Source organism: Pagrus major, chromosome 21, assembly GCF_040436345.1.
Source record: "Pagrus major chromosome 21, Pma_NU_1.0".
Classification (NCBI taxonomy): domain Eukaryota; kingdom Metazoa; phylum Chordata; class Actinopteri; order Spariformes; family Sparidae; genus Pagrus; species Pagrus major.
This window is the reverse complement of record NC_133235.1, coordinates 10,055,453-10,075,997: the sequence shown is the minus strand read 5'-3', so window position 1 is coordinate 10,075,997 and position 20,545 is coordinate 10,055,453. Positions and strand designations below refer to the sequence as shown.

General features: G+C 42.5%; 1 protein-coding gene across 1 annotated transcript in view; it reads left to right on the top strand.

Moving 5' to 3' along the window:
* ephb3a (eph receptor B3a) overlaps window positions 1–4,495 on the top strand; it is a 29,253-nt gene extending 24,758 nt beyond the window's left edge. The window contains exons 14-15 of the mRNA XM_073490965.1: window positions 1,698–1,891; window positions 4,384–4,495. Coding sequence (XP_073347066.1) covers window positions 1,698–1,891; window positions 4,384–4,495 — 306 coding nt within the window. The remainder of the gene's footprint in view (window positions 1–1,697; window positions 1,892–4,383) is intronic.
* Window positions 4,496–20,545: the final 16,050 nt, after the last annotated feature.

Genomic DNA, 20,545 nt, shown 5'->3' with positions numbered 1-20,545 from the left:
ATGGCAATTTTTTATTGTTGTGGGGAGTTAAAACCCATACAGAGCTTATGGAGGGAAATGCAGTTGCTAGGCGAAATCAAATCAATGAGCGTTGAACGTTTTCATCCTCCACTTATTGTCTCTCCCATCAATCACGTCGGTTTTGAAGTGACAACTTTGAGAGTCCTTGAGAACACTGTTTTTATCGTTTTGCAAAGATAGTGAAAAGGAGATTGGGAATGTGTGACAGCGTGAGCTGAGAAAGTGTCTAATGTGGGACATAATACAGCAACCGGGGATTATTCTTCCACCACACTAACAAAGGCCAAGCAGAGTGAGTATAATACAAATGAGTCAGAGCCCAAATGTTAACACTTTGTAAAAAGCACCGCGTGAAGTTTGCTTAAGTCCTCGTGTGTGTGTGAGATATTCTGGGTTGATATTTTTCACTGTAATGTGAAATTTAAAGTCATTCAATTGTGTTCATTTTTATCCATGCTAGCGGCATAGCTCTATGGAGGTTATTGTTTAGTTCAGAGTGAAATATATTTACAACTATTGGATAGGTTGTGGTCAAATTTTATACAGATATTCTTTTTTCCCAGAGTAAGAATTGTAACGACTTTGGTGACCCCCTGACATTTTTTCTAGCGGCACCATGAGGTTCACGTTTCTGGTTTTGAGTAAAATGTCTTGATGAATTGGAATTTTAATTTTAATGATTAATTAACTTCTCATATGACACCATCATCAGGTCAAAACTTTAATTTGTCAAATACCTGTAAAGCTAATTGCATTCCCATTAGTCTCAGATGTACTTTGCGTTTAGTACTAATTAGTGTGACGTTAGCATGGTAACACTCTGAACTAAGAGTACACTTGGTAAACAATCGGTCTATTATTAATTAGAACTTAAAAACATCAGCATGTTAAAGTTGACAATGCATGCATGTTAGCATGCTAATGTTAGCATTTGGCTCAGAATACCACTGTTCCTAAGTACTCTAAGATGGTGAAAGTGTTAAACATTAGGCCTAATATAACAATTATACCTGTAAATCACCAGCCTTTTACATTGGTGAGCATATTAGCATGCTGCCATTAGCTTAATTAGAAGTGCTAGCCTGCTAACCCATTAAGTTGTAGAACTTTACGCTGCTAGTATGCTTCATTAGAGGTGCTAGCATTTGATGATGAACATGGAAAACAGGATCAGCATGCTAACATTGTCACTGTGTGGATGTTAGCATCAAAGCACTGCTGTCCTAAGTACAGCCTCACATGGACTTTAAAGAGGTTATATTATGCTAATTTTCAGGTTCACACTTTTATTTGGAGGTCTTGGTAGAAAAGGTTTACATACTTTAATTTTCAAAAAACACATTATTTTTCTCATATGGTGCTTTGCTGCAGCATCACTTTTCACACTGTGTCTTGAATGCTCTGTTTTAGCTCCAGAGTGAGACATCTCGCCTCTGTTCAATCTTTGGTGAGAGTTGCGCATGCAAATTACTTAACAGGCAGGATGTAGCCAATCAGAGGCAGAGTAGGGCGGGTCATGCCCAGCAAGGTAGTGTGATCTAAAATAACGCCGCTACAGCAGCAGCAACTGTATGTCTGCTGACTGACTGGATTGTATATATTGTATAATAAATATATAAATATATATATATGGCAAAAAGCATAATATGACCTACGAATGATGTCCTGTCTCTCAGGTGATGACGGCGGTAGAGCAGGATTATCGGCTGCCCCCGCCCATGGACTGTCCCATGGTGCTGCATCAGCTGATGCTCGAGTGCTGGATGAAGGAGAGGAACCTGAGGCCCAAGTTCTCACGCATCGTCAGCACCCTGGACAAATTGCTCCGTAACGCCGCCAGCCTCAAGGTGGTGACCAGCACCTACTCAGGGTGAGTCCATCTGCGGGAACACAGGAAGCCTCTCATCCAAGAGGTTAGAAGGCCAGAAGTGAAACTTAATGTGGGCCACGGGCCAAAACCTCACACCTGTTGTATTGTACTGTTCAGATGCAAAATGGTCCTCATAGTAATTAATTAGGGTTCCTACATTTTACCTCACAAACATTGATGATTTATATTTTATTTTTGTATTTACTGCACTGTAACCTTCTCTACAAACATCTGGCAGGCCAAATTGAACCTTATGGCCAACTTTGCCCCGTGGGAACCACTTTGAGCAGCCCTGCTTTAATTAAAGAGTGTTTTCTCGCACACATTTCTGAAAGCGCCTCTTCGATTGAAGGAAATGGAGAGAAGATTCAAGGTGGCTGGAAAGTGTTTGCTTTTGAAAATGTGTCATATCTCAGTTCTTCTTAGAAAGAGGGAAGCACTTCACTGTTGCCACCTTGGCAAGTTTTGTTGTGAAATTTAGCAACTTTTCAGACAAACTTGCTGAATTGACTTTCTAAATAGCTGCAGGAAACACATCTCACTGTCTTTATAGGCTCTAGAGAGAAGGATCATTGTGAAGAATCTCAGATCACAAGCGGAGTTTACAATAAACGCAGAAGCTCGTAGTGTTATAACATTTGATAACACATTTTCGGAACTCTTCATCATGAAGTGGCTGCGTTGTCGCAGTATTGTTGTGCTGTTGGCTGACTTGCCGTTTACTGCAGCCAATATATGCATTATTCTTCTGGGTTTTACAAATAAGCAAAAATGCTTTCGAAGCTTTTCTACAATAACGGCAGAATAGTGCAAACAAAAAGAGGGTGACGCCGTCCCCTCTCTTTCACCTTGTGTGAAATTGTCTCCTGGATTGTGTGTGACGGCTGTGAAGTGCCAGATGAAGACTCCTCCTGGTGCAGAGACAAGCAGAGCTGTGCCTCCGGGCTGTTGGAATAAGATGTCACAGCAGAAAAAAAGATATATTGCTGGCCTAAAGAGAGGCACAACAAGGTTCATGCTTGTTGGGTTTGGTTTGTTTTATGCTTTGGTTGATTTGGGAGGATTTCTCTTTGAGCTGAAGGGTTTTCACTGCCAGACAGACGTCTGCCTCTTTTTTCTGTGACACTTCCTCTGGAAGTGTAGCGGTTGACTTATTCATAGGTAGCCGTCCTCATGTTGACGAGTTGTTTTTCAACTTTGTTGTGAGTGCACTGACTCCAAGTGTTTCAGCCATTTTCACTGACGTGTTTGTTCTGGATTTTGTTAGCCTGGCATCCAGTCAACAGTATGATTAGTGCTGGTTTAGATGCTAGCTCCTCAGCTCGGTAGTGATGTATAATGAATCAAGCGCACATCCTCGGCTCTGTGGCTCAGACTGTGCCATAGTCTCCTGTTTCCGACAGCCACAAAAGGCAGAATTCATACATACAGTATCCAGGTCTTGTGCCAGCTCCTTGGCTCACAGTTTCACTCCAACACTGAGCCCCAAGGGCGATTCCTACGCCAGGATTTGGGCTCAGTGAAGCTAATTGTGTGTGGAAATGTAATGGCTGACCTCGGTTTAATTCCCCCTATACTTGGCTGGATGCTGGAATGTAGGTGATAGGACAGACAGCATCCAGAGCTGCTGATGTGGAAAAGCAGGAGGTGATGAAGTGTGAGTAATAAGGGAGATTGAGGAGAAGCTAAAAGAGAGGAATGTGTTTAATTAGGTTGCTAATGAGCTTTTTAATGCATCAGGGGAGGGCGCGCCCAATGCTGTGATGGACGAATAGGAAAGGGATATGTGTGAGTGCGATGCTTGTGTGTATGGGTGTGTGTGTGTGTGTGCATGTTATGCTACGTGTCGCCGTGTGCAGATGACATGCCAATGATTAATTTATGGCCTCATCTGTATGCAACAACAAGAGAGATAGACGCAAGAGAAAGGATCATGTTGTCAGAGCATGATTTAGAGAGCGTCTCCTGTGTTTGTGCGTGCATCTGAGGCTCCTGCTCACCTGCCATTGGCTGCTCAGTGATGTCGGGGCAGATAGCAGAGGAGGAGAGAGGATATGAGATGCGGCGCTATCTGCAGAGTATCTGCGGCCACTAGGAGGGCCTTAAAAACAAGGACACTGGCCGAGGAACAAAGGACACTGGGAGGCTGCGGCGCTTCTCCTTCCAAGATAGCTGAGAAATATGTTGAGAAAGTTTTATTAAAACTGGAAACGCGACGAATAAGTTTGGCTCGGCGTTTGAGTCGGACTTATCGGAGATGAGACTCCAGATCAGCAGATTTCAGCATATCCTCATGCTGCTGTATTTTTATTGTTTATAGCCACAAGGTCTGAGGCGCACACACTGTGCAGAATTTAGCTACACCCACTCCGAGATGGATTAGACCTCTATCCACCTTCAATGAAAGCACTTAGCCGAGTAATAATGAGCTGTATCTTTTGTTTAAAGTGGCTGTGACCCCGCCGCTGACCCGTGTGTCTTTGTGTTGGCAGGGACCTGCTGCGGCTCGGAGGGACGCTGCCGGGACACAACAGGAAGAGTCCGGAGAGCAGTCAGGAAATCGTTCGGCAACAGATGAGCCAAACTCTCCCCATCAGAGTGTGAAGAGGAGGACGCGGAACGAGTAAAAAAAAAAACTACCTACAGAAACTCTGACGAAAGGAGCCTGATGTAAAATAAAAAGAAGACACGAGAGAAAGAGGAGCGATCTGGAGATTTCTTCCCGCCTGGAGATTCAGTGTCTGTTTAAAGAGAACTTTCCATTGCAGTGTGTGTGTGTTCATTACTTGACACTTGTGGATTTGTGACTGTTGACATAAAGCCAAACTTCCTATTGCCCCTCTCAGGTTGTGTTTGCATGTCTGCATGTGTTTTCAGCTGGTTGGGAATCAGTCTTTCCTTCCTCGTCAGTCTCACACTGAGGAGCGGAGAGCTCACACAGATTATAGGTGTCTAGATGATACAACAGTGCCAAGACAAAGCAAACATTTGCTTTGAAACGAACTCTTAAGACAGCTCGACATCTGTAGACCTTCAATCCAATCAATCCTTTTCTCTTTTTTTTTTTTTTCCTTTAAACCAACCGACTCTTTCCTTTTTCTTTTGCTCCTTTTTTTGGGAAACAAGAAAAAAAAAACACACTTTTCATCTGCTTCCTCTCAAAAACCGTCTTCCACATGTACTGGGAGATAACACGTGTTACAAATCTGTACAAAGCATCCGAGTCTTCACACCGTCTCTTCCGGTCGGAGGAGAGATGAAACTGACACTGTGCGGGACACGACATGTGCATGCCAAAGTGGAAACTTCTTCTTCATGAGAAAAGTACAAATAAGTTCCACATTACCTGTTGCTTTGGTGGCATTTTTGCTGTATGGGCTTTAATGTCCATGTTTTTCTTAACCTTATTTGATTCATATATACGCATTGTTTTGAATGCTAAGTTATTATCTATTATTGCAAAGAGGTGGTTTTTCTGTGTTTTTTTTACAAGTACCGGGGCTTTTTTATTACAATGCTTGTTTTTTTTCCACACGTTAAAGAGGCACTGTGTAGTTTTGGAGGAGAAATTCAAAACTTCAAAATATTTACAATATCAATGAAGTAATAATACAAACTCAGAGATATTTATTTGATCCATAACTGAATAAACAAGCTGTTCTCAGAGGAAAATAAGGTCCCAGAACACTGTTTGAAAGTAGAGAAGTGGCAGGGTCCGCCACATATAAACAAAGTAAAACAGTATGAAATTGTGTTGTCCTTTAAAAGGGCAATATGTAAAGACTTTAGTTGAAAACACTGAAAATGAACAAAAATTATCAACAGATTGTGAATAAATATCAGTTTTGACGTTATGATGTGTATGTATGGTGTTATCTGCTGAAGTTAGCATGATAACCGGCTAGCCCGGCCCATCCAGGTCCAAAAATCTGCGGTGTAAACACACGCGCTCCCCTGGCCCCAGACCTTCCAGTCTGAACAGCTAGCTGCACGGCTAACTGAGCCAACTAGCTAACGGCAGCTACAGTTAGCGGCTGTTAGTGGCCAAATCTTACGTATTCCACCTTTAAGGTCAGTTGGTTTATTCAGTCAAAACACAGAGTTTGTCTATTTAGTTTGTTTAAACATAACAGATTTTTCTCTTCTAATTAAAATTTCTCCCCCAAAATTACATAGTGCACCTTTAAGGAACCAGACAGATATGAATGAGTGAATTAAGGACGAGAGGTTCTGCTCTGACAGGATAATCACCTTTAAAAACACTGAGGAGACTTTCTGGAGATCGCTGCAATTTTTTGTGGGGAAATGAGAAGCGTCTGTAGTCGTGCTGTGTTGTACATTTTTACTTTGGCAGACACGTTGCAGATCAGCGGGAATTAAAAAGGTCACTATCCAGATGATAGCGCCCTGACCTTAATATTGACTTGACCTACAAGCGTTGATGTGGAACAAAAAAACCACTCATTGGTTCATTTCTCCTGACATGTGTTTTCTTCAGCACGCCGGCTGTCAGCGCAGTTTCCTATCTAAAACAACTGCCTGTATATAATACTATATTTCTATTTGACCAGTCAGCTCAGCAGTTACAGCCACCTGAGCTGGTTTCGGCCTCTCTATGACCCTCGTTTATATGCTTGTTTGTTTATTGTTGAGGAGCAAACAACTGGAGAAATCACAGTTTAATGGTCATTGCATATCTGAAACTATATGTCAACAATGAAAGAAGAAAACCTGTGTCTGTTAGGGCAGACTTTTATCCTGTGCAATTAAAGGTGTATTAGATTGTAAAAAAAAAAAAAAAAAAAATGCCAGAAAACTAGAACAAAAATAAGCATTTCTCTTTCAGTATTTTTACGATAATCATATGCAAATAAATTATTAAATGGATCTCTGGTATTCTCTTTGATTTGTCGGCGGGTTCAAAAGGCTGAAGTTGCAGGTCTCTCATCCGGCCGAGGGATGAAAAGAGGGAAGAGCGAGTGCGTTTCACCTCCTCACTCGGAATATCACAGCAGCTTCTGATGGACTCATTAAGATTTAAGGTTAATCAAAGGCCGGTCCACGCCACTCGCCAATTAGCGAGACCACAGGACTATTCTGGGGATTTTGGTCTCTGTTGCAGCTGGAGAGGCTTCAAGAACTTAATCTGGCTTCACACCAAATGTCAGTGTTGTTTGGCTTTAATCTGTCAGCCAGGACACGAACTGGGTCTTCTCTCCATACGAGTGCAGACGAGTGAAGCTGTCACCTTCTGTTTTTATTGACTGGGAGGACGAGCTAGTACTTACCCGGTTTTTGACTCGCCGCTCAGACAGCAGCTGCGTGACGAGCCACCGAAGGGAGGACCGCGGTGTTCCCTGTGTGTTCTCTAATCATCTCTGCTTCTCTTACAGGATGTGCACAACAGGTCAACACAAAGGCCCGGAGAAGCACACAGATCTAAATGTGCAATATATGCAGACACTGAGTGTGATTCCCCTGGCTGACCCACGCAGCGTGGCATTTATCATGTATGTCGGAGCTATATGGCAGATAAATGCTTTGCGGGGGTGTAGCTGCTCTTTCCGTTGAAAGAAAGAAGACGTGTGGAGATGCTCGACCTTGGAGGAGAATATTATACTCACGAGTCTGCTGAGGAGGAAGTCTTCCAGAGGAAAAGCTGCCTTTTTCTAGGACCTGCTTTGAAGTGGGGCCAGATTTTAATCAGCCTCTAAAACACAGGCCTATTCTCAATGTGTTTGCTTCTCCATTGCATCTGAGATCTGACACAATGTCAGAAGTGAGATTTTGCATCCTGTTTACCATCAAACTGTGAAGCTGAAGTGTTTCCAGATCAGCAGAGAAAACATTCGCAGCCCTCCGTCTCAGCAGCGAACTACAACACTGCATTTAAAAGGGGCACTGTGTAGTCCTTTACAATATTAATGAGGTAATAATACCAAATTAGAAACATTTTTCTGCATTTTTGAATAAACAAGCTGTTCTCAGGGGAAAATAAGGTCCCCAGAACACTGTTTGAAGCTAGAAAGGTGGCAGGGTCCGCCACATATGAACAAAGTGAAACCGTATGTGTCGTCAGTTTGTTTATTCAGTTTATTCAGACATGAAAACGAAGACAGTTTGTTTATTTAGGCATGAAACAAACAGCTAATGAAGATCTCTCTCTCTCTCTCTCTTCCCCAAAACTACATAGTGCTCCTTTAAAGAAGATCCAAAATGGCAGCAAACCTAAAGGAAAATATCTCATTATCGTATTACGGACCATTAAGTGATGAGAAATCAGCTGCGACAGTTTTCTCGCGGAGATTTTAATGAGCGAGCCTGGTGGAGGGAGAACTGAGGACGTGATGGCAGGATGACAGACCGTTTTTTTCCTTTCATGGCTGCTGGTAGCTCGTCAGCAACCGCAAGTCTGTGGTTCAACGTCAAATCCCCACATGACCGCAGTGATCCCCGCGATTACTGCGAGATTAACAGCAGCTCGGCCGTTATACTGGATGTACACAATCACGCACAGGGGAAAAAAGACACATAGGCACACTGCATATCCAGACACATAACTATACACACACACACACACACACACACACACACACACAGATCTGCTGGATTGGCAGTGATTTGTCAGATTTAGCTGCATCTACTTGTGTACCCCTCCTGAATGCACCAGTCAGTTCTCTTCCAAGCTCAAAGCTCTCATTTGCCATCCTGTCCAAAGCAAGTTTAATGCCTCCAATTACAGGGGGTCTGCAAGCAGGCAGATTTGGAGCGAGGAGGCTTGGCAGGAGAGTTTGCTACGCATCAGGGCCTTTTAACAGAGTAGTGATTTGCTGCTGCTGGTGCTGAAGCTGCCTGTGCCGGCTCATCAATGGAAAACTACCCTCTTTATGGTGAAGCGCGCGCAGCACTAAGCCGAAACTGTGAGGAGAGACACAAAAATATCAGGCTTTTTAACAACGCCGCACCGTCTCTTTTTCACAGCCAGTGTGGAGGAATTTCTGCATCTCCGCACTGCGAGCACAAATGGAAATCAAAGTCTCTTCAGCGGTGATTTCGATGTAAAATGGGCTGTATTTTAATTGAATATTATGAGATACCGAACAGCACAGAGTGTCACTGTGGAAAAGGAGGAAAATGAAGGAAACAGTGCAGAAAGGGAAGATAGCTGCAGTAATGCTGAGACATAATATGTTACATGGTGCATTAAATATGTATGACAGTCAAGGGAAAACTTCTTTATCTTCAAAATGTCATATTTTTTTACTAAAATCAGCTTTGATTTGACAGCCATGCATTTTTTTTGTCTTTTTAAGCTTCATTTAAATCCCAGAGAGTCAGATTTTACTTATTAATAATCACATCATTGATGATACGCGCCACAATTACAGAGATGTAGACTCAGCTTCTCCATGAATCATTACAGGATCACTGTCTGCACTCCACATGACATAAAGCCTTAATTACTGCAGTTAACTGTTCAATGTACTTACATTTGTAATCTATTACAGACACTTTTCCTATTCACAGACACTAATTAACCATGAATGACCTTTTGGAAAATGCTGTATAATTCCCCAGTTTTCCCATGAATTTACAATATGTCCGTAATTCATAATAAAGCCACAAGTTACGAGACATTCTTCTTTTTTTTAAAACCAAATTAAGGGATTACATTTATCATTTCTCGTAACCAGATTATTGTAATCTCGTTAAAGATAATCCGTTACTCCCTAACACTGGTCTTCAAATCTTATATCTGAACGTTTCAGCCAAGCAGTTGGCTCTAAACGCATGTGTAATCTTTGCTGCGGCATCATGTTTAAATGAAAACTATAAATGGGTAGCTGCAAAACATCTCATTACAGAAATACTCAATTTTCCCCTCAAATGATTTGTTCACATTTAATTAAAAAAAGCCACAACACAGAAACACGCTCACACACACGTTTGTGATGGTAAATACGGCTCCCAGTTTCGCCTTTACGTCCCGGCCCTCTCCTCATGAAAGCCCTCTGTGTTGCAGGGACTCGTGATTAGCATGACAGTACACTTTGTGCTCAGAGAGGCCTCCTCACCTCTGCCCATCTCTGACTCGGTCTCTGCAGTGTGTGATCCATTAAATGGCCTCTGAAGCCCGAGCCATTGATTAATGGGTGTCAGTACTCTGTCGGGCTTGAAGGACGGGATGCTGTGCATCAGAAAAAGGCAGTTGGCGGTAAGCTTAGTTCAAAGACTGAAAACAGGGGACGCAGCCTGAGTCTAATTGCTTTTACACTTTCTTACAAAACCAGAAGTGTAAAATGACAATTTGCCCTTTTATGAGGGTTTATGTGCCACACCATTTCTTCCCAGCCAAGAAATAGAGCAGAAAAAAAAACGGAGCGAGCAGGTTGTGTTCCCAAAGCAACAAAACCTCATTCAGTGTCATATTGACATTTATAACTACGCTAATAACCGGCTAAGATTAACTGACGATTAACCATTACAGGTTAACCAACAAAAGACAAGTCCACGATTGAATCAACTGTGAACAGCAAGACATGGAGGAGCAAATACCACAGAAGTTTTTACACAGCAAAGATTACAGCTACAAATGAACCTGAGCAGTAAAATCTGGTGAATATTACAGTCAAATGTATTCTTAGGGACAGATAATTTAAAACTACTGGCTAAGGTTAAAGGTGCAATATGTAAGAAGTGGCCACATGTTGAATTTATACCTGGAACAAATAGGGGGCCGCATATCACCACAGTAACCGCTAACTGTTGCTAACTGTAGCCATGTAAGTCAGCTCAGTTAGCCGTTCAGCTAGCTGTTTGGACTGGGAGCTCAGATTACCTTTGGTCTTTATATCGCTAGCACAGGAGCTACAGACTAGGACAGGCCAGGGTTAGCTGGTTAGCATGCTAACATCAATAGATATCTCAGCAACACAATACATCGATTTCACAGTTTCATTATTTCATTTTGGCTAATTTTTGATTGTTTGTAACTACAGTCTTACATATTGCACCTTTAATGTTATAGCTGATATTGTAGTATTGTAATGTTGTAGTTGTAGTGCTTCAGAAATTAGTAGATCGTATTTTGTATTAATAATGTGGATCTGGATAGTAACTAGTAACTAAAGTTACTAAAGTAGCGGGTGCAATATTTCCCTCTGAAACGTAGCATAAAAAGTAATCACTTAAGTTAAGTACAGGTACCTTAAAATTGTACTTTTTAAACTTTTTTACTAGTTATACACTAAAAAGATAAAACTTGAGATGCTGATTAACTGATTTTGTTACCTCTGGACGCATACAGGCTAGCTGTTCCCCCCTGTTTCCAGTCTTTATGCTCAGCTAAGCTAACCGGTTGCTAGCGTTTCTTGGCATGAAATCCAAAAAGCTGACCTGATAAAATCTCAAACCGTTCTTCTAATTAGCGTCTGCTGTTTGTAACTCCGAGGATGTGACATTTCAAAGCTGAGTCGCGTCGCGTGCGTTCTGGCCACGAGGCTGTCATGCTGCCACGAGGTGAAAAATCTAGATACACTGTGACATTCTCTGTTGTGGGTCTGCACTGTAAAAATACAACAAAATACAGCCTCTAAAAGAGCACATCTGACTGCCAGGATGTGTTTCAAAGCACCAAAGCAGTGAGCTCTTGGTGAAAAGAGGGGGCCAACAGAGATCATTAGCATGCATGTGAATGGGCTCGAAAGAATGAACAGATTATGCATTTGTATGTTTGCTGATGAGACAGAGGGGTTTAGGTCCCTGAACCCAGTTTGAATCACAAATCCCCACCAGGGGAGGGGAAAGGCCACGGAGAGAGAAGAGCAGGAAGAGACAGACTTTAGGCTTTTGAGTAAACGTGGTGGGGGTGTGTGATACCGTGCTCTCAGAGCAGATGTCCCAAATTGCTGAAGAAAAGAAAAGAAAGACCAAAGGGATTGGTGGATCCTGAGCTTAACTCCTATCTCTCTAAATCTGCAAAGTATCTGTGTGGAGCATCGGGGCGGATCGCACCGCCGGGCTGCCAGTCAAAGTTTTGAGAGGTTGTTTTCAGAGGCCCTTTTGTTGTGGCCTGTGGAGCGTGTTAACAACAAGGCCGTGAGTGAGAAGGCTGGCTGGCTGGCTGGCTGGCTTGCTGGCTGGCTTCAGGGACTCTCCTCTTACATGTGGAGGGCTTTACAGTTCACTGGAAAGATGAGGAGAGACAAGGAACAAAAACACTTCCTCGCCGTCCGAGCTCAGAGCAGCGACGAGCCGGTGCGTCGCGCTGTCTCGTCCTGTTACCGGGGTCAGCAGGGCTGATGTTGACAGTGATATGTGTCACTGCAGGTTTGTAATTAAATGGGAAAAGGCTGTTTGACTGAAATGCGGCGTGATGATCTCTTTTTGTCTATATCACACACACACACACACACAGGCAGATTCTTATCGCCTGAAACTACCTGTATATTCAAAATAAATGGCCTGCCAAGCATTTGATGGGTTGGCTAGAAATCCCAAATGCTTATACTGCCTTGGCTGCTTTCAAGTAATCATCCCCATGGTAACACCTGACACCAGCTATTCATCATGCAGCCCATATAAACTCCGGCATATTCACAACAACAAGCCACACCGTCAACTTTTTATACCCGCTGCTGACAAATGGCCACACAAAACATGTCTGTGCGTGATGATGCATTCAAAATCAAATCTCCTTATTAAAGCTCTGCTGCATGTCTGGTGTGTGTGTGCTTGTGTCTGTGTGTGTGTGTGTGTGTGTGTGTGTGTGTGTGTGTGTGTGTGTGTGTGTGTGCACGCGCTCGGAGGTGCTCTTGTTGCATCACGCACTTCCCTCAACATTAATTGTCAGTCGTTAGCGCTAATATGACAGGTGAAAGTGAATTTGTTAAGATGGCATTGACTCTAATGTGTTGCTATAGTTTATATCAGCCAGTCGAGCGCTCGGCGCCAGCGGATGAATATTCAGGAATCAGAGCCTCATTTAGCATCAACACGAGCAGAAATGGAAATTCGTTTGCCTTAAATTAAACTGGATGAGGATGCACACATAGCACAAACAGTGCTACTGTATGAAGCTGCTGTTTTTCTCTCCTCACACTCGCTGTGTTTCAACCATCTGTCAGTGATATTGATGTTTCTCACAGAGGGCCACGGGGTGCAGGATGAAGGAAAGGAGCGAAAGTGAGGAAATATTTGTGGGACGTAGTCTTACACATCTTCTCATCACTCCGTCACACCGAGTCTGGGAGCAGATATAGAGACCTGGGGTTTCATCTTGATACGGGGCTGCAATCAGTTCTAGTCGGTGCTGTGATCTTTGTTTGGTGTGAACATTTACTTAAAGTTGCGATATGTAAAAATAAGCACATTTATCAACAGAATGGGAAGACGTACGTTTTGATGTGTATTGTGTTGCAGAGATGAGACAGAGCTAGCGTGCTGATCCAGGAGCACTGGGACTGAAAACCTCGGTCCAAAGCTGCTGTGCAAGAGGTGTAAACACCAACACTCCCCCAGTCGTCTGCCCAGCTGCACTGCTAACTGAGCTAACTAGCTAACGGTAACTACATTCATTGAACAGACTGCAATTAGTGGCAGTTTGCAGCAGAAAATAGTACTTGAGCCTTGTACTTGTAATCAAGCGGTAATGTTTGCTAGGAAGTTGTTGAATGCTAACATCAGCTAACAAGTTATCAAATATGTTGCTTTACTGTGAAATAAGGCCGAATGTGCCTCCAGATGTTCACTATCCATCATCTTGTCATTTGCCGATCAGTTGGGAAGCTGTGAAATGACAACAGTTTGTCGGATGGCGTTTATATAACTTACAGCAGCATTACATGATCCCAGCATTCAAGTTTCCCTCCGTGAGTGCCACGTTAGAGGAGCTTCTATCTTTCAGGTTTGCAGCCTACTTAATATGCCCAGTAGGGTTAATCCCATCATGCCTCTGGCCAAGACTTTTCTGGGCTTTGGAACAGTTTTACAAAGATTATAGTCCGCAGGTGTAAAAGATACTATGAAGTGAGTAATAGTTGATTTATGTTTAGCTGGAGGTGTCCTGTACACAGTTTTACAGATGTCTCTCATACAGTGATGGTGTATGGGCAAAATGCTTTCTGGGCAGCAGGGGAATTTTGCTGCAATATCGCCGATGGCCACTGTGAAAAAGTGGAAGCAAAACTGCAGCATATCACGGTCTAATAATACACCCCCAGCATTTCGATACAGTTTTAATGTCTATATGTGTAGAATATGTCACAACAGGTGAGGGACAGTTTCTTTCTTTCTCTTTCTCTCCCTCCCTCTCTTTCCCCCTTGTGCTTTCTCACTCATTCAAAGGGGGTAAATGAAAATCAGTCATCATATTTATCGATAATTATCAAAGGCAAACTCCATGTAAACAGATAAGGCAGGCAGGAGCCGCGGTGCAGCAGCAATGCAGCTGCCTACGTGTATAACAAGAGTAAGCGCCGGTGTTGATGATGTGTTTCCTCTTACCATCGGGACTTCGGACAGTTCAAAACTGCCATCTTTCTACTTTTCATAGCACTGAGATGGAGGTTTCTTGGTCAAACTAGGATTCTTATGGTTGTTTTTTGCTTTGGACAGTAGCCAGGTTGTGGTAATACCACAGGGGAAAATGCTAGGAGGGAGGAATTTGAAAAGTCGTCTGTTTCTGCCTTAAATGAAATGCCAAAGTGTAAATAAAAAGAAGAAATGACATCAGACAGAGCCGTGGTAAACATGTTTGCATTTTCAATCATCGCGAGCATGTTAGCATGCCGACGTTAGCATTTAGCTCCAAGCACTGCTGTGCCTGAGTTCAGCCTCACAGAGCTTCTAGCGATGGTGTGGACTCTTTGTCTTCTTTGAATCTGTACGTCAGGCTTTTTTTCCCCAAAGCCCTCAAAGTATTTTAAAGTCACAATTTGGCACAAAGAGAGCTGAAATTTTGCAGTTCATTGTTTTTGCCTTAGCTTCAAAGAGTGGAGCAGAAGAAAGGCGCGCTCCCGACTGCGATATCTGCGGACTGCAGATAATGAGGTGGTATCTGTTAGCTGGAAGAGAGCTGCCCAGCCGGACCAAAGCGCCGGTCCGCGGAGAATCGGCGTCTCATCCAGTCAGACGGTAGCATAAGGTTTTGCAAGGTACATCCTGAATTCCTCCAGGTTTAATGTCTCCATCAAAAGAAGATCAAAAGGAAGGGATTAGAGCAACATAACAGAGGTAAGTGTGGAGAGGAGTCTTCGCTAAACTCCACAGCGCTTTTGATACCGCTCATCCCTGCCAAACCGTAACCATGGCAACAGTGGAGAGGGAAGTGTGCGGCATTGATAAGAGTGCGACAGGGGATGAAGGGGTTGACAGATCATTTTGGAGAAGTCTGACCCTTCTGCAGAAGGACCGTCGTCTTGTCTGGGAAATTAATACCATACGCAGATGGTGTGTAGAGATTGACAGTCTCGGACTCAATTCTCTCTGTGGCAGCAATTTAACACATATCATACTACAAAGTGTTAACTTCAGACACCAGCGAGGGTATTTTCACACTGTAAATGTCTGTGACTGTGGGTCTCTTCTTCAAGTCCTTTAGGATTTATCTGCTGTGCCAAGCTTACTCTGCTCCACATTGTTACGAAAATATGCACAAAACTCCAGCACTATGCCTTTAGCTGGGCTTTAGCACGGTGCCACATTGACGGATGTCACGCAGGAACGAACGTTCAACATCAAGGGCTCCGGTTTCAAAAAAGGGAAGGATCGCATAGGGCGTCAAATTAAATATCGACGCTCTGCCCCTAATTTGCTAAAACCCTGCATTTCTTGCGAGTAGGATTCTGTGTAAACAGGAGAAGGAAAAAAGGACTTACGAGCTATAGAAACCACTGGGAATGCTTAATTTGCTCTCCTCGTCTCTGAACACATGATGAGAGAGAAAAAGAGGAAGAGGAAGAGCAGTGTACAGGAGAAGGGCCTCCAGCCTGCCTCAGGGGCGGCAAGCCGGATACAGCGTATGATTTCACAAACAACGTTAGTTTTTGCACCACTGATTCAGGCAGAGTGTACTTAATTAGTAAAAATGGACACTAATTGAGCCCCAGCTGTATGTAGGGGGGGGAAAAAGATGTGAATCTCTAAGCACACACCAACCCAAGAGCTCCAAGTCTCTCTGATCCTCCTCTCCCCCCTGAGCTCCGTCTGTTCGCTCACTGAGCGTAGCGGCTTGTTAGCACACTGGGAGATTTGTAAGGATAATGAAAAGTCGGGACATGATGGGAGATTCAGCATGAAGAAAAAGGGACTACAGGACTTCACTTCCTGGCTGAACAACATGTTGTCCTGCCAGTTGTTGTAGCACGGAGAATGTCCAATCTCCATGACAAACGATGTATTTACAAGGATACAGCATCGCGCTGTGCATTTTATATACCACACTGAGATGGTTTGGCGTCTGGGATTTCAGGATCTCAGTCAGACGAACCGAATGAACACAACAAACTTGAAAGCTGACTTTACTAAAAACATGTAAATGGGCTTTTCGCTATGCTAATGAAAATGTAAATTTCCACAAAAATAAACTATATAGCCAGAGGGCAAAGTAGAAACTGTTAAATTCCAAAGAATTTGTCTTCTTAAGTGCACACGGAGGCTTCTTTATTTATTTTATTAATTTTTTTTTTTCACACTGAACCTGTGGAAATGTCTGCCTGGTTATAGCAGGTTTCACTCAGTCGCATTCTCACATGATGATCGGCCTTTATTGTGTTGCTGATGGTAAAAACCGACAGCTGTTTTCATGTTGATGTTACACGCAGACGCTCTCACATGTCACACAGAATGATCATGCTAATTACAATCATTACATTTGTGTCACAGTTGTTGTTTGTTATTTTCCCGCAGCAGAATCATGCGGTGTGTAGCTGCACGGGTCCCTTCAGGCTCACTGTGTGCTTTCTCGGCTAAAAAGCAACTCGTTGACGAGCAGAAAAAGTCTGTTCGGCAACATAATGTGACTTCTTTTTGACAACTTCCAAATCATGTTGATGGTTCAGTGTCTTGTAATAGTGTGAATGGTGTCTGTCTCAGCCACTCTGCCCCCCATCACTTGTAGGGTAGAGGGTAGGATCACAGTGTTACATACATGTTCACTCCAACACATCACATTGTTATGCTGTAATGACAGACCTGGGATTTGTATTTATGACAGTGGTGTTGCACTCGCTAATTTCTACATATTGTTGCTTTAAGGTCAAGAAAATGTTATGACAGTGACTTGAATAGATTTCCAAACTCTGTGACATGGCTAAATGGCTAATCCGATCAGTCTTCTGAACAGCATAATAATATAATAAGGAGCATTAAGTTAATAATCTATAATCCTGTAAGCAATATGTCGGAAATTGCGCTAAATCAGTAGCTACTGTTGCTCTCTGTTAGCATAGTGCATAGTCACATCCGCAGTCCCTCGCAAAGAAACCCACAGTCCAGCAGTTCCAACAGATCGTTCACAGGCTCGTGGGCAAATGAGGGGAAGGTCTCATTTCTTCACATCACGTTACAATCTGCTCACACATGGCCAATACATTTTTAAAAAGTAAATTAAAGTCATTAATAGGTGTAAATTGCTACAAATTGTTACATAGAGCCACTTTAAAGTAATACAATTAAAGAATAAATGAATTTAACTTTACATGTTCCACTGAATGATGCCGCTCTTTGGTGGCAGAGCTTGTTTCCTTCGTACTGCACTGAATGTATGACTGCTGGTCAGCCTGAAGGACGTCTGCATGTTCTCTTGATGTTGCTCGTTGATTGCCTGCGAGCTTTTCCTGGCAAGAAAACAGTTACTGACCCTTCTTTTATGAAGTTAAGCTCAGCAGAGTTAAAAAGCTTTTCTGTTTTCATACGGTTCTAAGAAAAAGGAAAAAAAAGTCTTGAGAGTTCTCGTGTCTTCATCATGTCATGTCCTTCATCAAAGGGCTGGCGGGGATTCAGACTCTGTAATCTGATTTTAGGAGGACTGTAGACAAAGAGACTTTCCTGCTGTTTCCGGTGTAAACAATCAGAAACAGCGACTGAAGGAAGGATGACGTGTGTGTTCAGACATGTGTTAATGTAAAGAGGAAGAATAAAGAAGGTGAAGCTGTTATTCACAAAGGAAATAATCATTCAAATGATCAACATCTTGACCTCTGCAGTCACATGCTGTGGATTTAACAACAGTGTGGTGTCAAATTAAAGGGGAAATTTAATATTGTACATGTCAAAATCAATTCAGTAGTCCATTCAGGGGTGGCCACTTAGCATGCTAACCAGCTAGCTCTGGCCAAAAGCTCCTGTGCTACATTACCAGAGCTCCCAGTCTGGACCACAAGCTGCAGGGTAGCTAATTAGCTAACAGCGGTTAGTGGTCACGCTGCCCCTACTTGTTATGAGGATTTGGCCACTTCTTACACATTTCACCTTCAAACATTAGGAACTGATATAATGAGGCACTCTTTATAAAGGTTTTATAAGTTGGCTTTAATTACAGGTAATACATAATTTACAAATGCTTGATATTTCAGTTATAAGCCATTTATAAGAACAACTTTGGAGTTGCCAGGTTGAGAAAAGTCTCTTTGACTGGTTGGAACACTTACCTGTACCAAACTCCCATTTATTAAAGAAGATTAAACCCCTTTTTTAATGACTAACTAACATTTATAACTGAAAGGGGCAATATGTACGGATTTTAGCTGAAAACATTGAGAATTAAATCAAAATCATCAACAAAATGTGAATAAACAGCAGATTTGATATTTTGATCTCTTATGTATTGTGTTTCAGAGATATCTACTGAAGTTAGCATGCTAGCCAGCTAGCCATGTCCAGATCCAAAGCTCCTGTGCAAGCGGTGTAAACACAAACACTCCCCTGGTCCCAGATCTTCTAGTACTAACTGCTAGCTGCACGGCTAACTGAGCTAACTAGCTATGGCAGCTACTGTTAGCAGCAGTTAGCAGGTACTCTGGTGACATGCTGCCCCCTATAAATAGGAATCTGACAGGTGGTTACATACGGCGCCTTTAAGACCTGGTGGCTCAAGAGTATTTGTTAGCAAATTAGCAACAGTTCTAGCTGCATTATTACCAAATACAAAGGATAAAACGTGCCAAAGGGGTTTTTCACAACCTGATGACACAACAGTTCTTATTTGGGGATCATAACTGATCTGTAAAGCACCCGTCCCTCGTTCCCTTAATTTCTGATCCATTTTGCATTGAGATCCCAGAGAACAAACAAGTTCTCATTACAGCTAATTCTACATTCATTGCCGATGCTTCTTGTAGACACACTCCTCATGCAGCCTGGCAGAGGACAAAACTTTCATCAAACGTCCTTCAGTAATATTTGAACACTTTTTAATAATCTTTTAAATGTGATGCATCATACACCTGCATTAGCATGTGCACCAATCTATCATGTCCTTCCCAAAAGAGTACAAAAGAGAGAAAATAACATGAAGTTGCTTTTAAGCCTCTTTGAATTACGGTGGTTAAGCTTCTATTTGAAGTCTGTCTCACAGCTGCAGTTGCCAGTTAGAGGTCTAAGATGAGTCGACCTCCTGTCTGCATGAAACACACACCTTTTTCTCGAGTGATTTCCATTTAACGACGCTGATGAACCCAGCTAGCACCGGAGTTTAATCTAATTCCTGGAGCTTAGATTCACCACTGTATTTCTCCAAACGTCCTGCGCAGGTTAGCAGCAGCCGCTGCACGATCAAAACAAGATATGGAAGTTTAGTGAAGTGAAGGGCACACTTGATTTAATTAGTAGGGAGATTTTTCCCGCTGCTGACTCATAATCGCCTTGTTTTTCCTCTGCTGTGCCTTCCCATTACTTTCTAACGTACAGTAATGAAAGTCTGTGCTGATTGCAACCACACTGGTGGATCCTCTCCTCATTTTAACACATTAACATAGTTTGCAACAACTAGATGAGCTCTTGATGAAAGCGATTTGATTAGAAAATGGTGGATGGTTATGAGATGAAGGCTAGAACACCTCAGCTAATTCAACTTTGAAGTGTTTTATATGACAGTCACTGATTGCACTTCTCTAAAAAAAGGCCCTTTAACACCGACGCCAAATGTTATTATTCACATTAAAAACTTGAAAAGAATTTTGGTTAAAACAGAAATCTAGTACGGCATTTTATTAACATCCTGGAAGCTGTGTTGATTTTCATGAATCTTTTTTAAAAAAAAATTTTTTTATCAATATTACTTCGACTTACATCAGATTGATGACATGTGGGCTGTAAGGCAGCGGTGTGAAAGGACAGACCTTCAACCAGAGGAGCCACATTCAATCCCCTGTTGGAAAGCAAAGCCCTGAATCCAAATATGCTCTGATGTCCCTGTGGAGGGGGGTGAAAGTGAGATCATTTCACATTAATACCCCTGGGTGAGTTTCAGTGCCGATAAAATCAACCTTAAACATAAATCAACCGAGGAGTGACGAAACCATCAGCCTGTTCCTGTCAATTAAAATGAATTTGCTGATGAGGTTTTATTGCAGCCACTTAAATCAATAATTTAGTTATCAAAGTGGGGATTCATATTAAAACGACTGCTCACACAGAGATAAATGATCGTCTTGA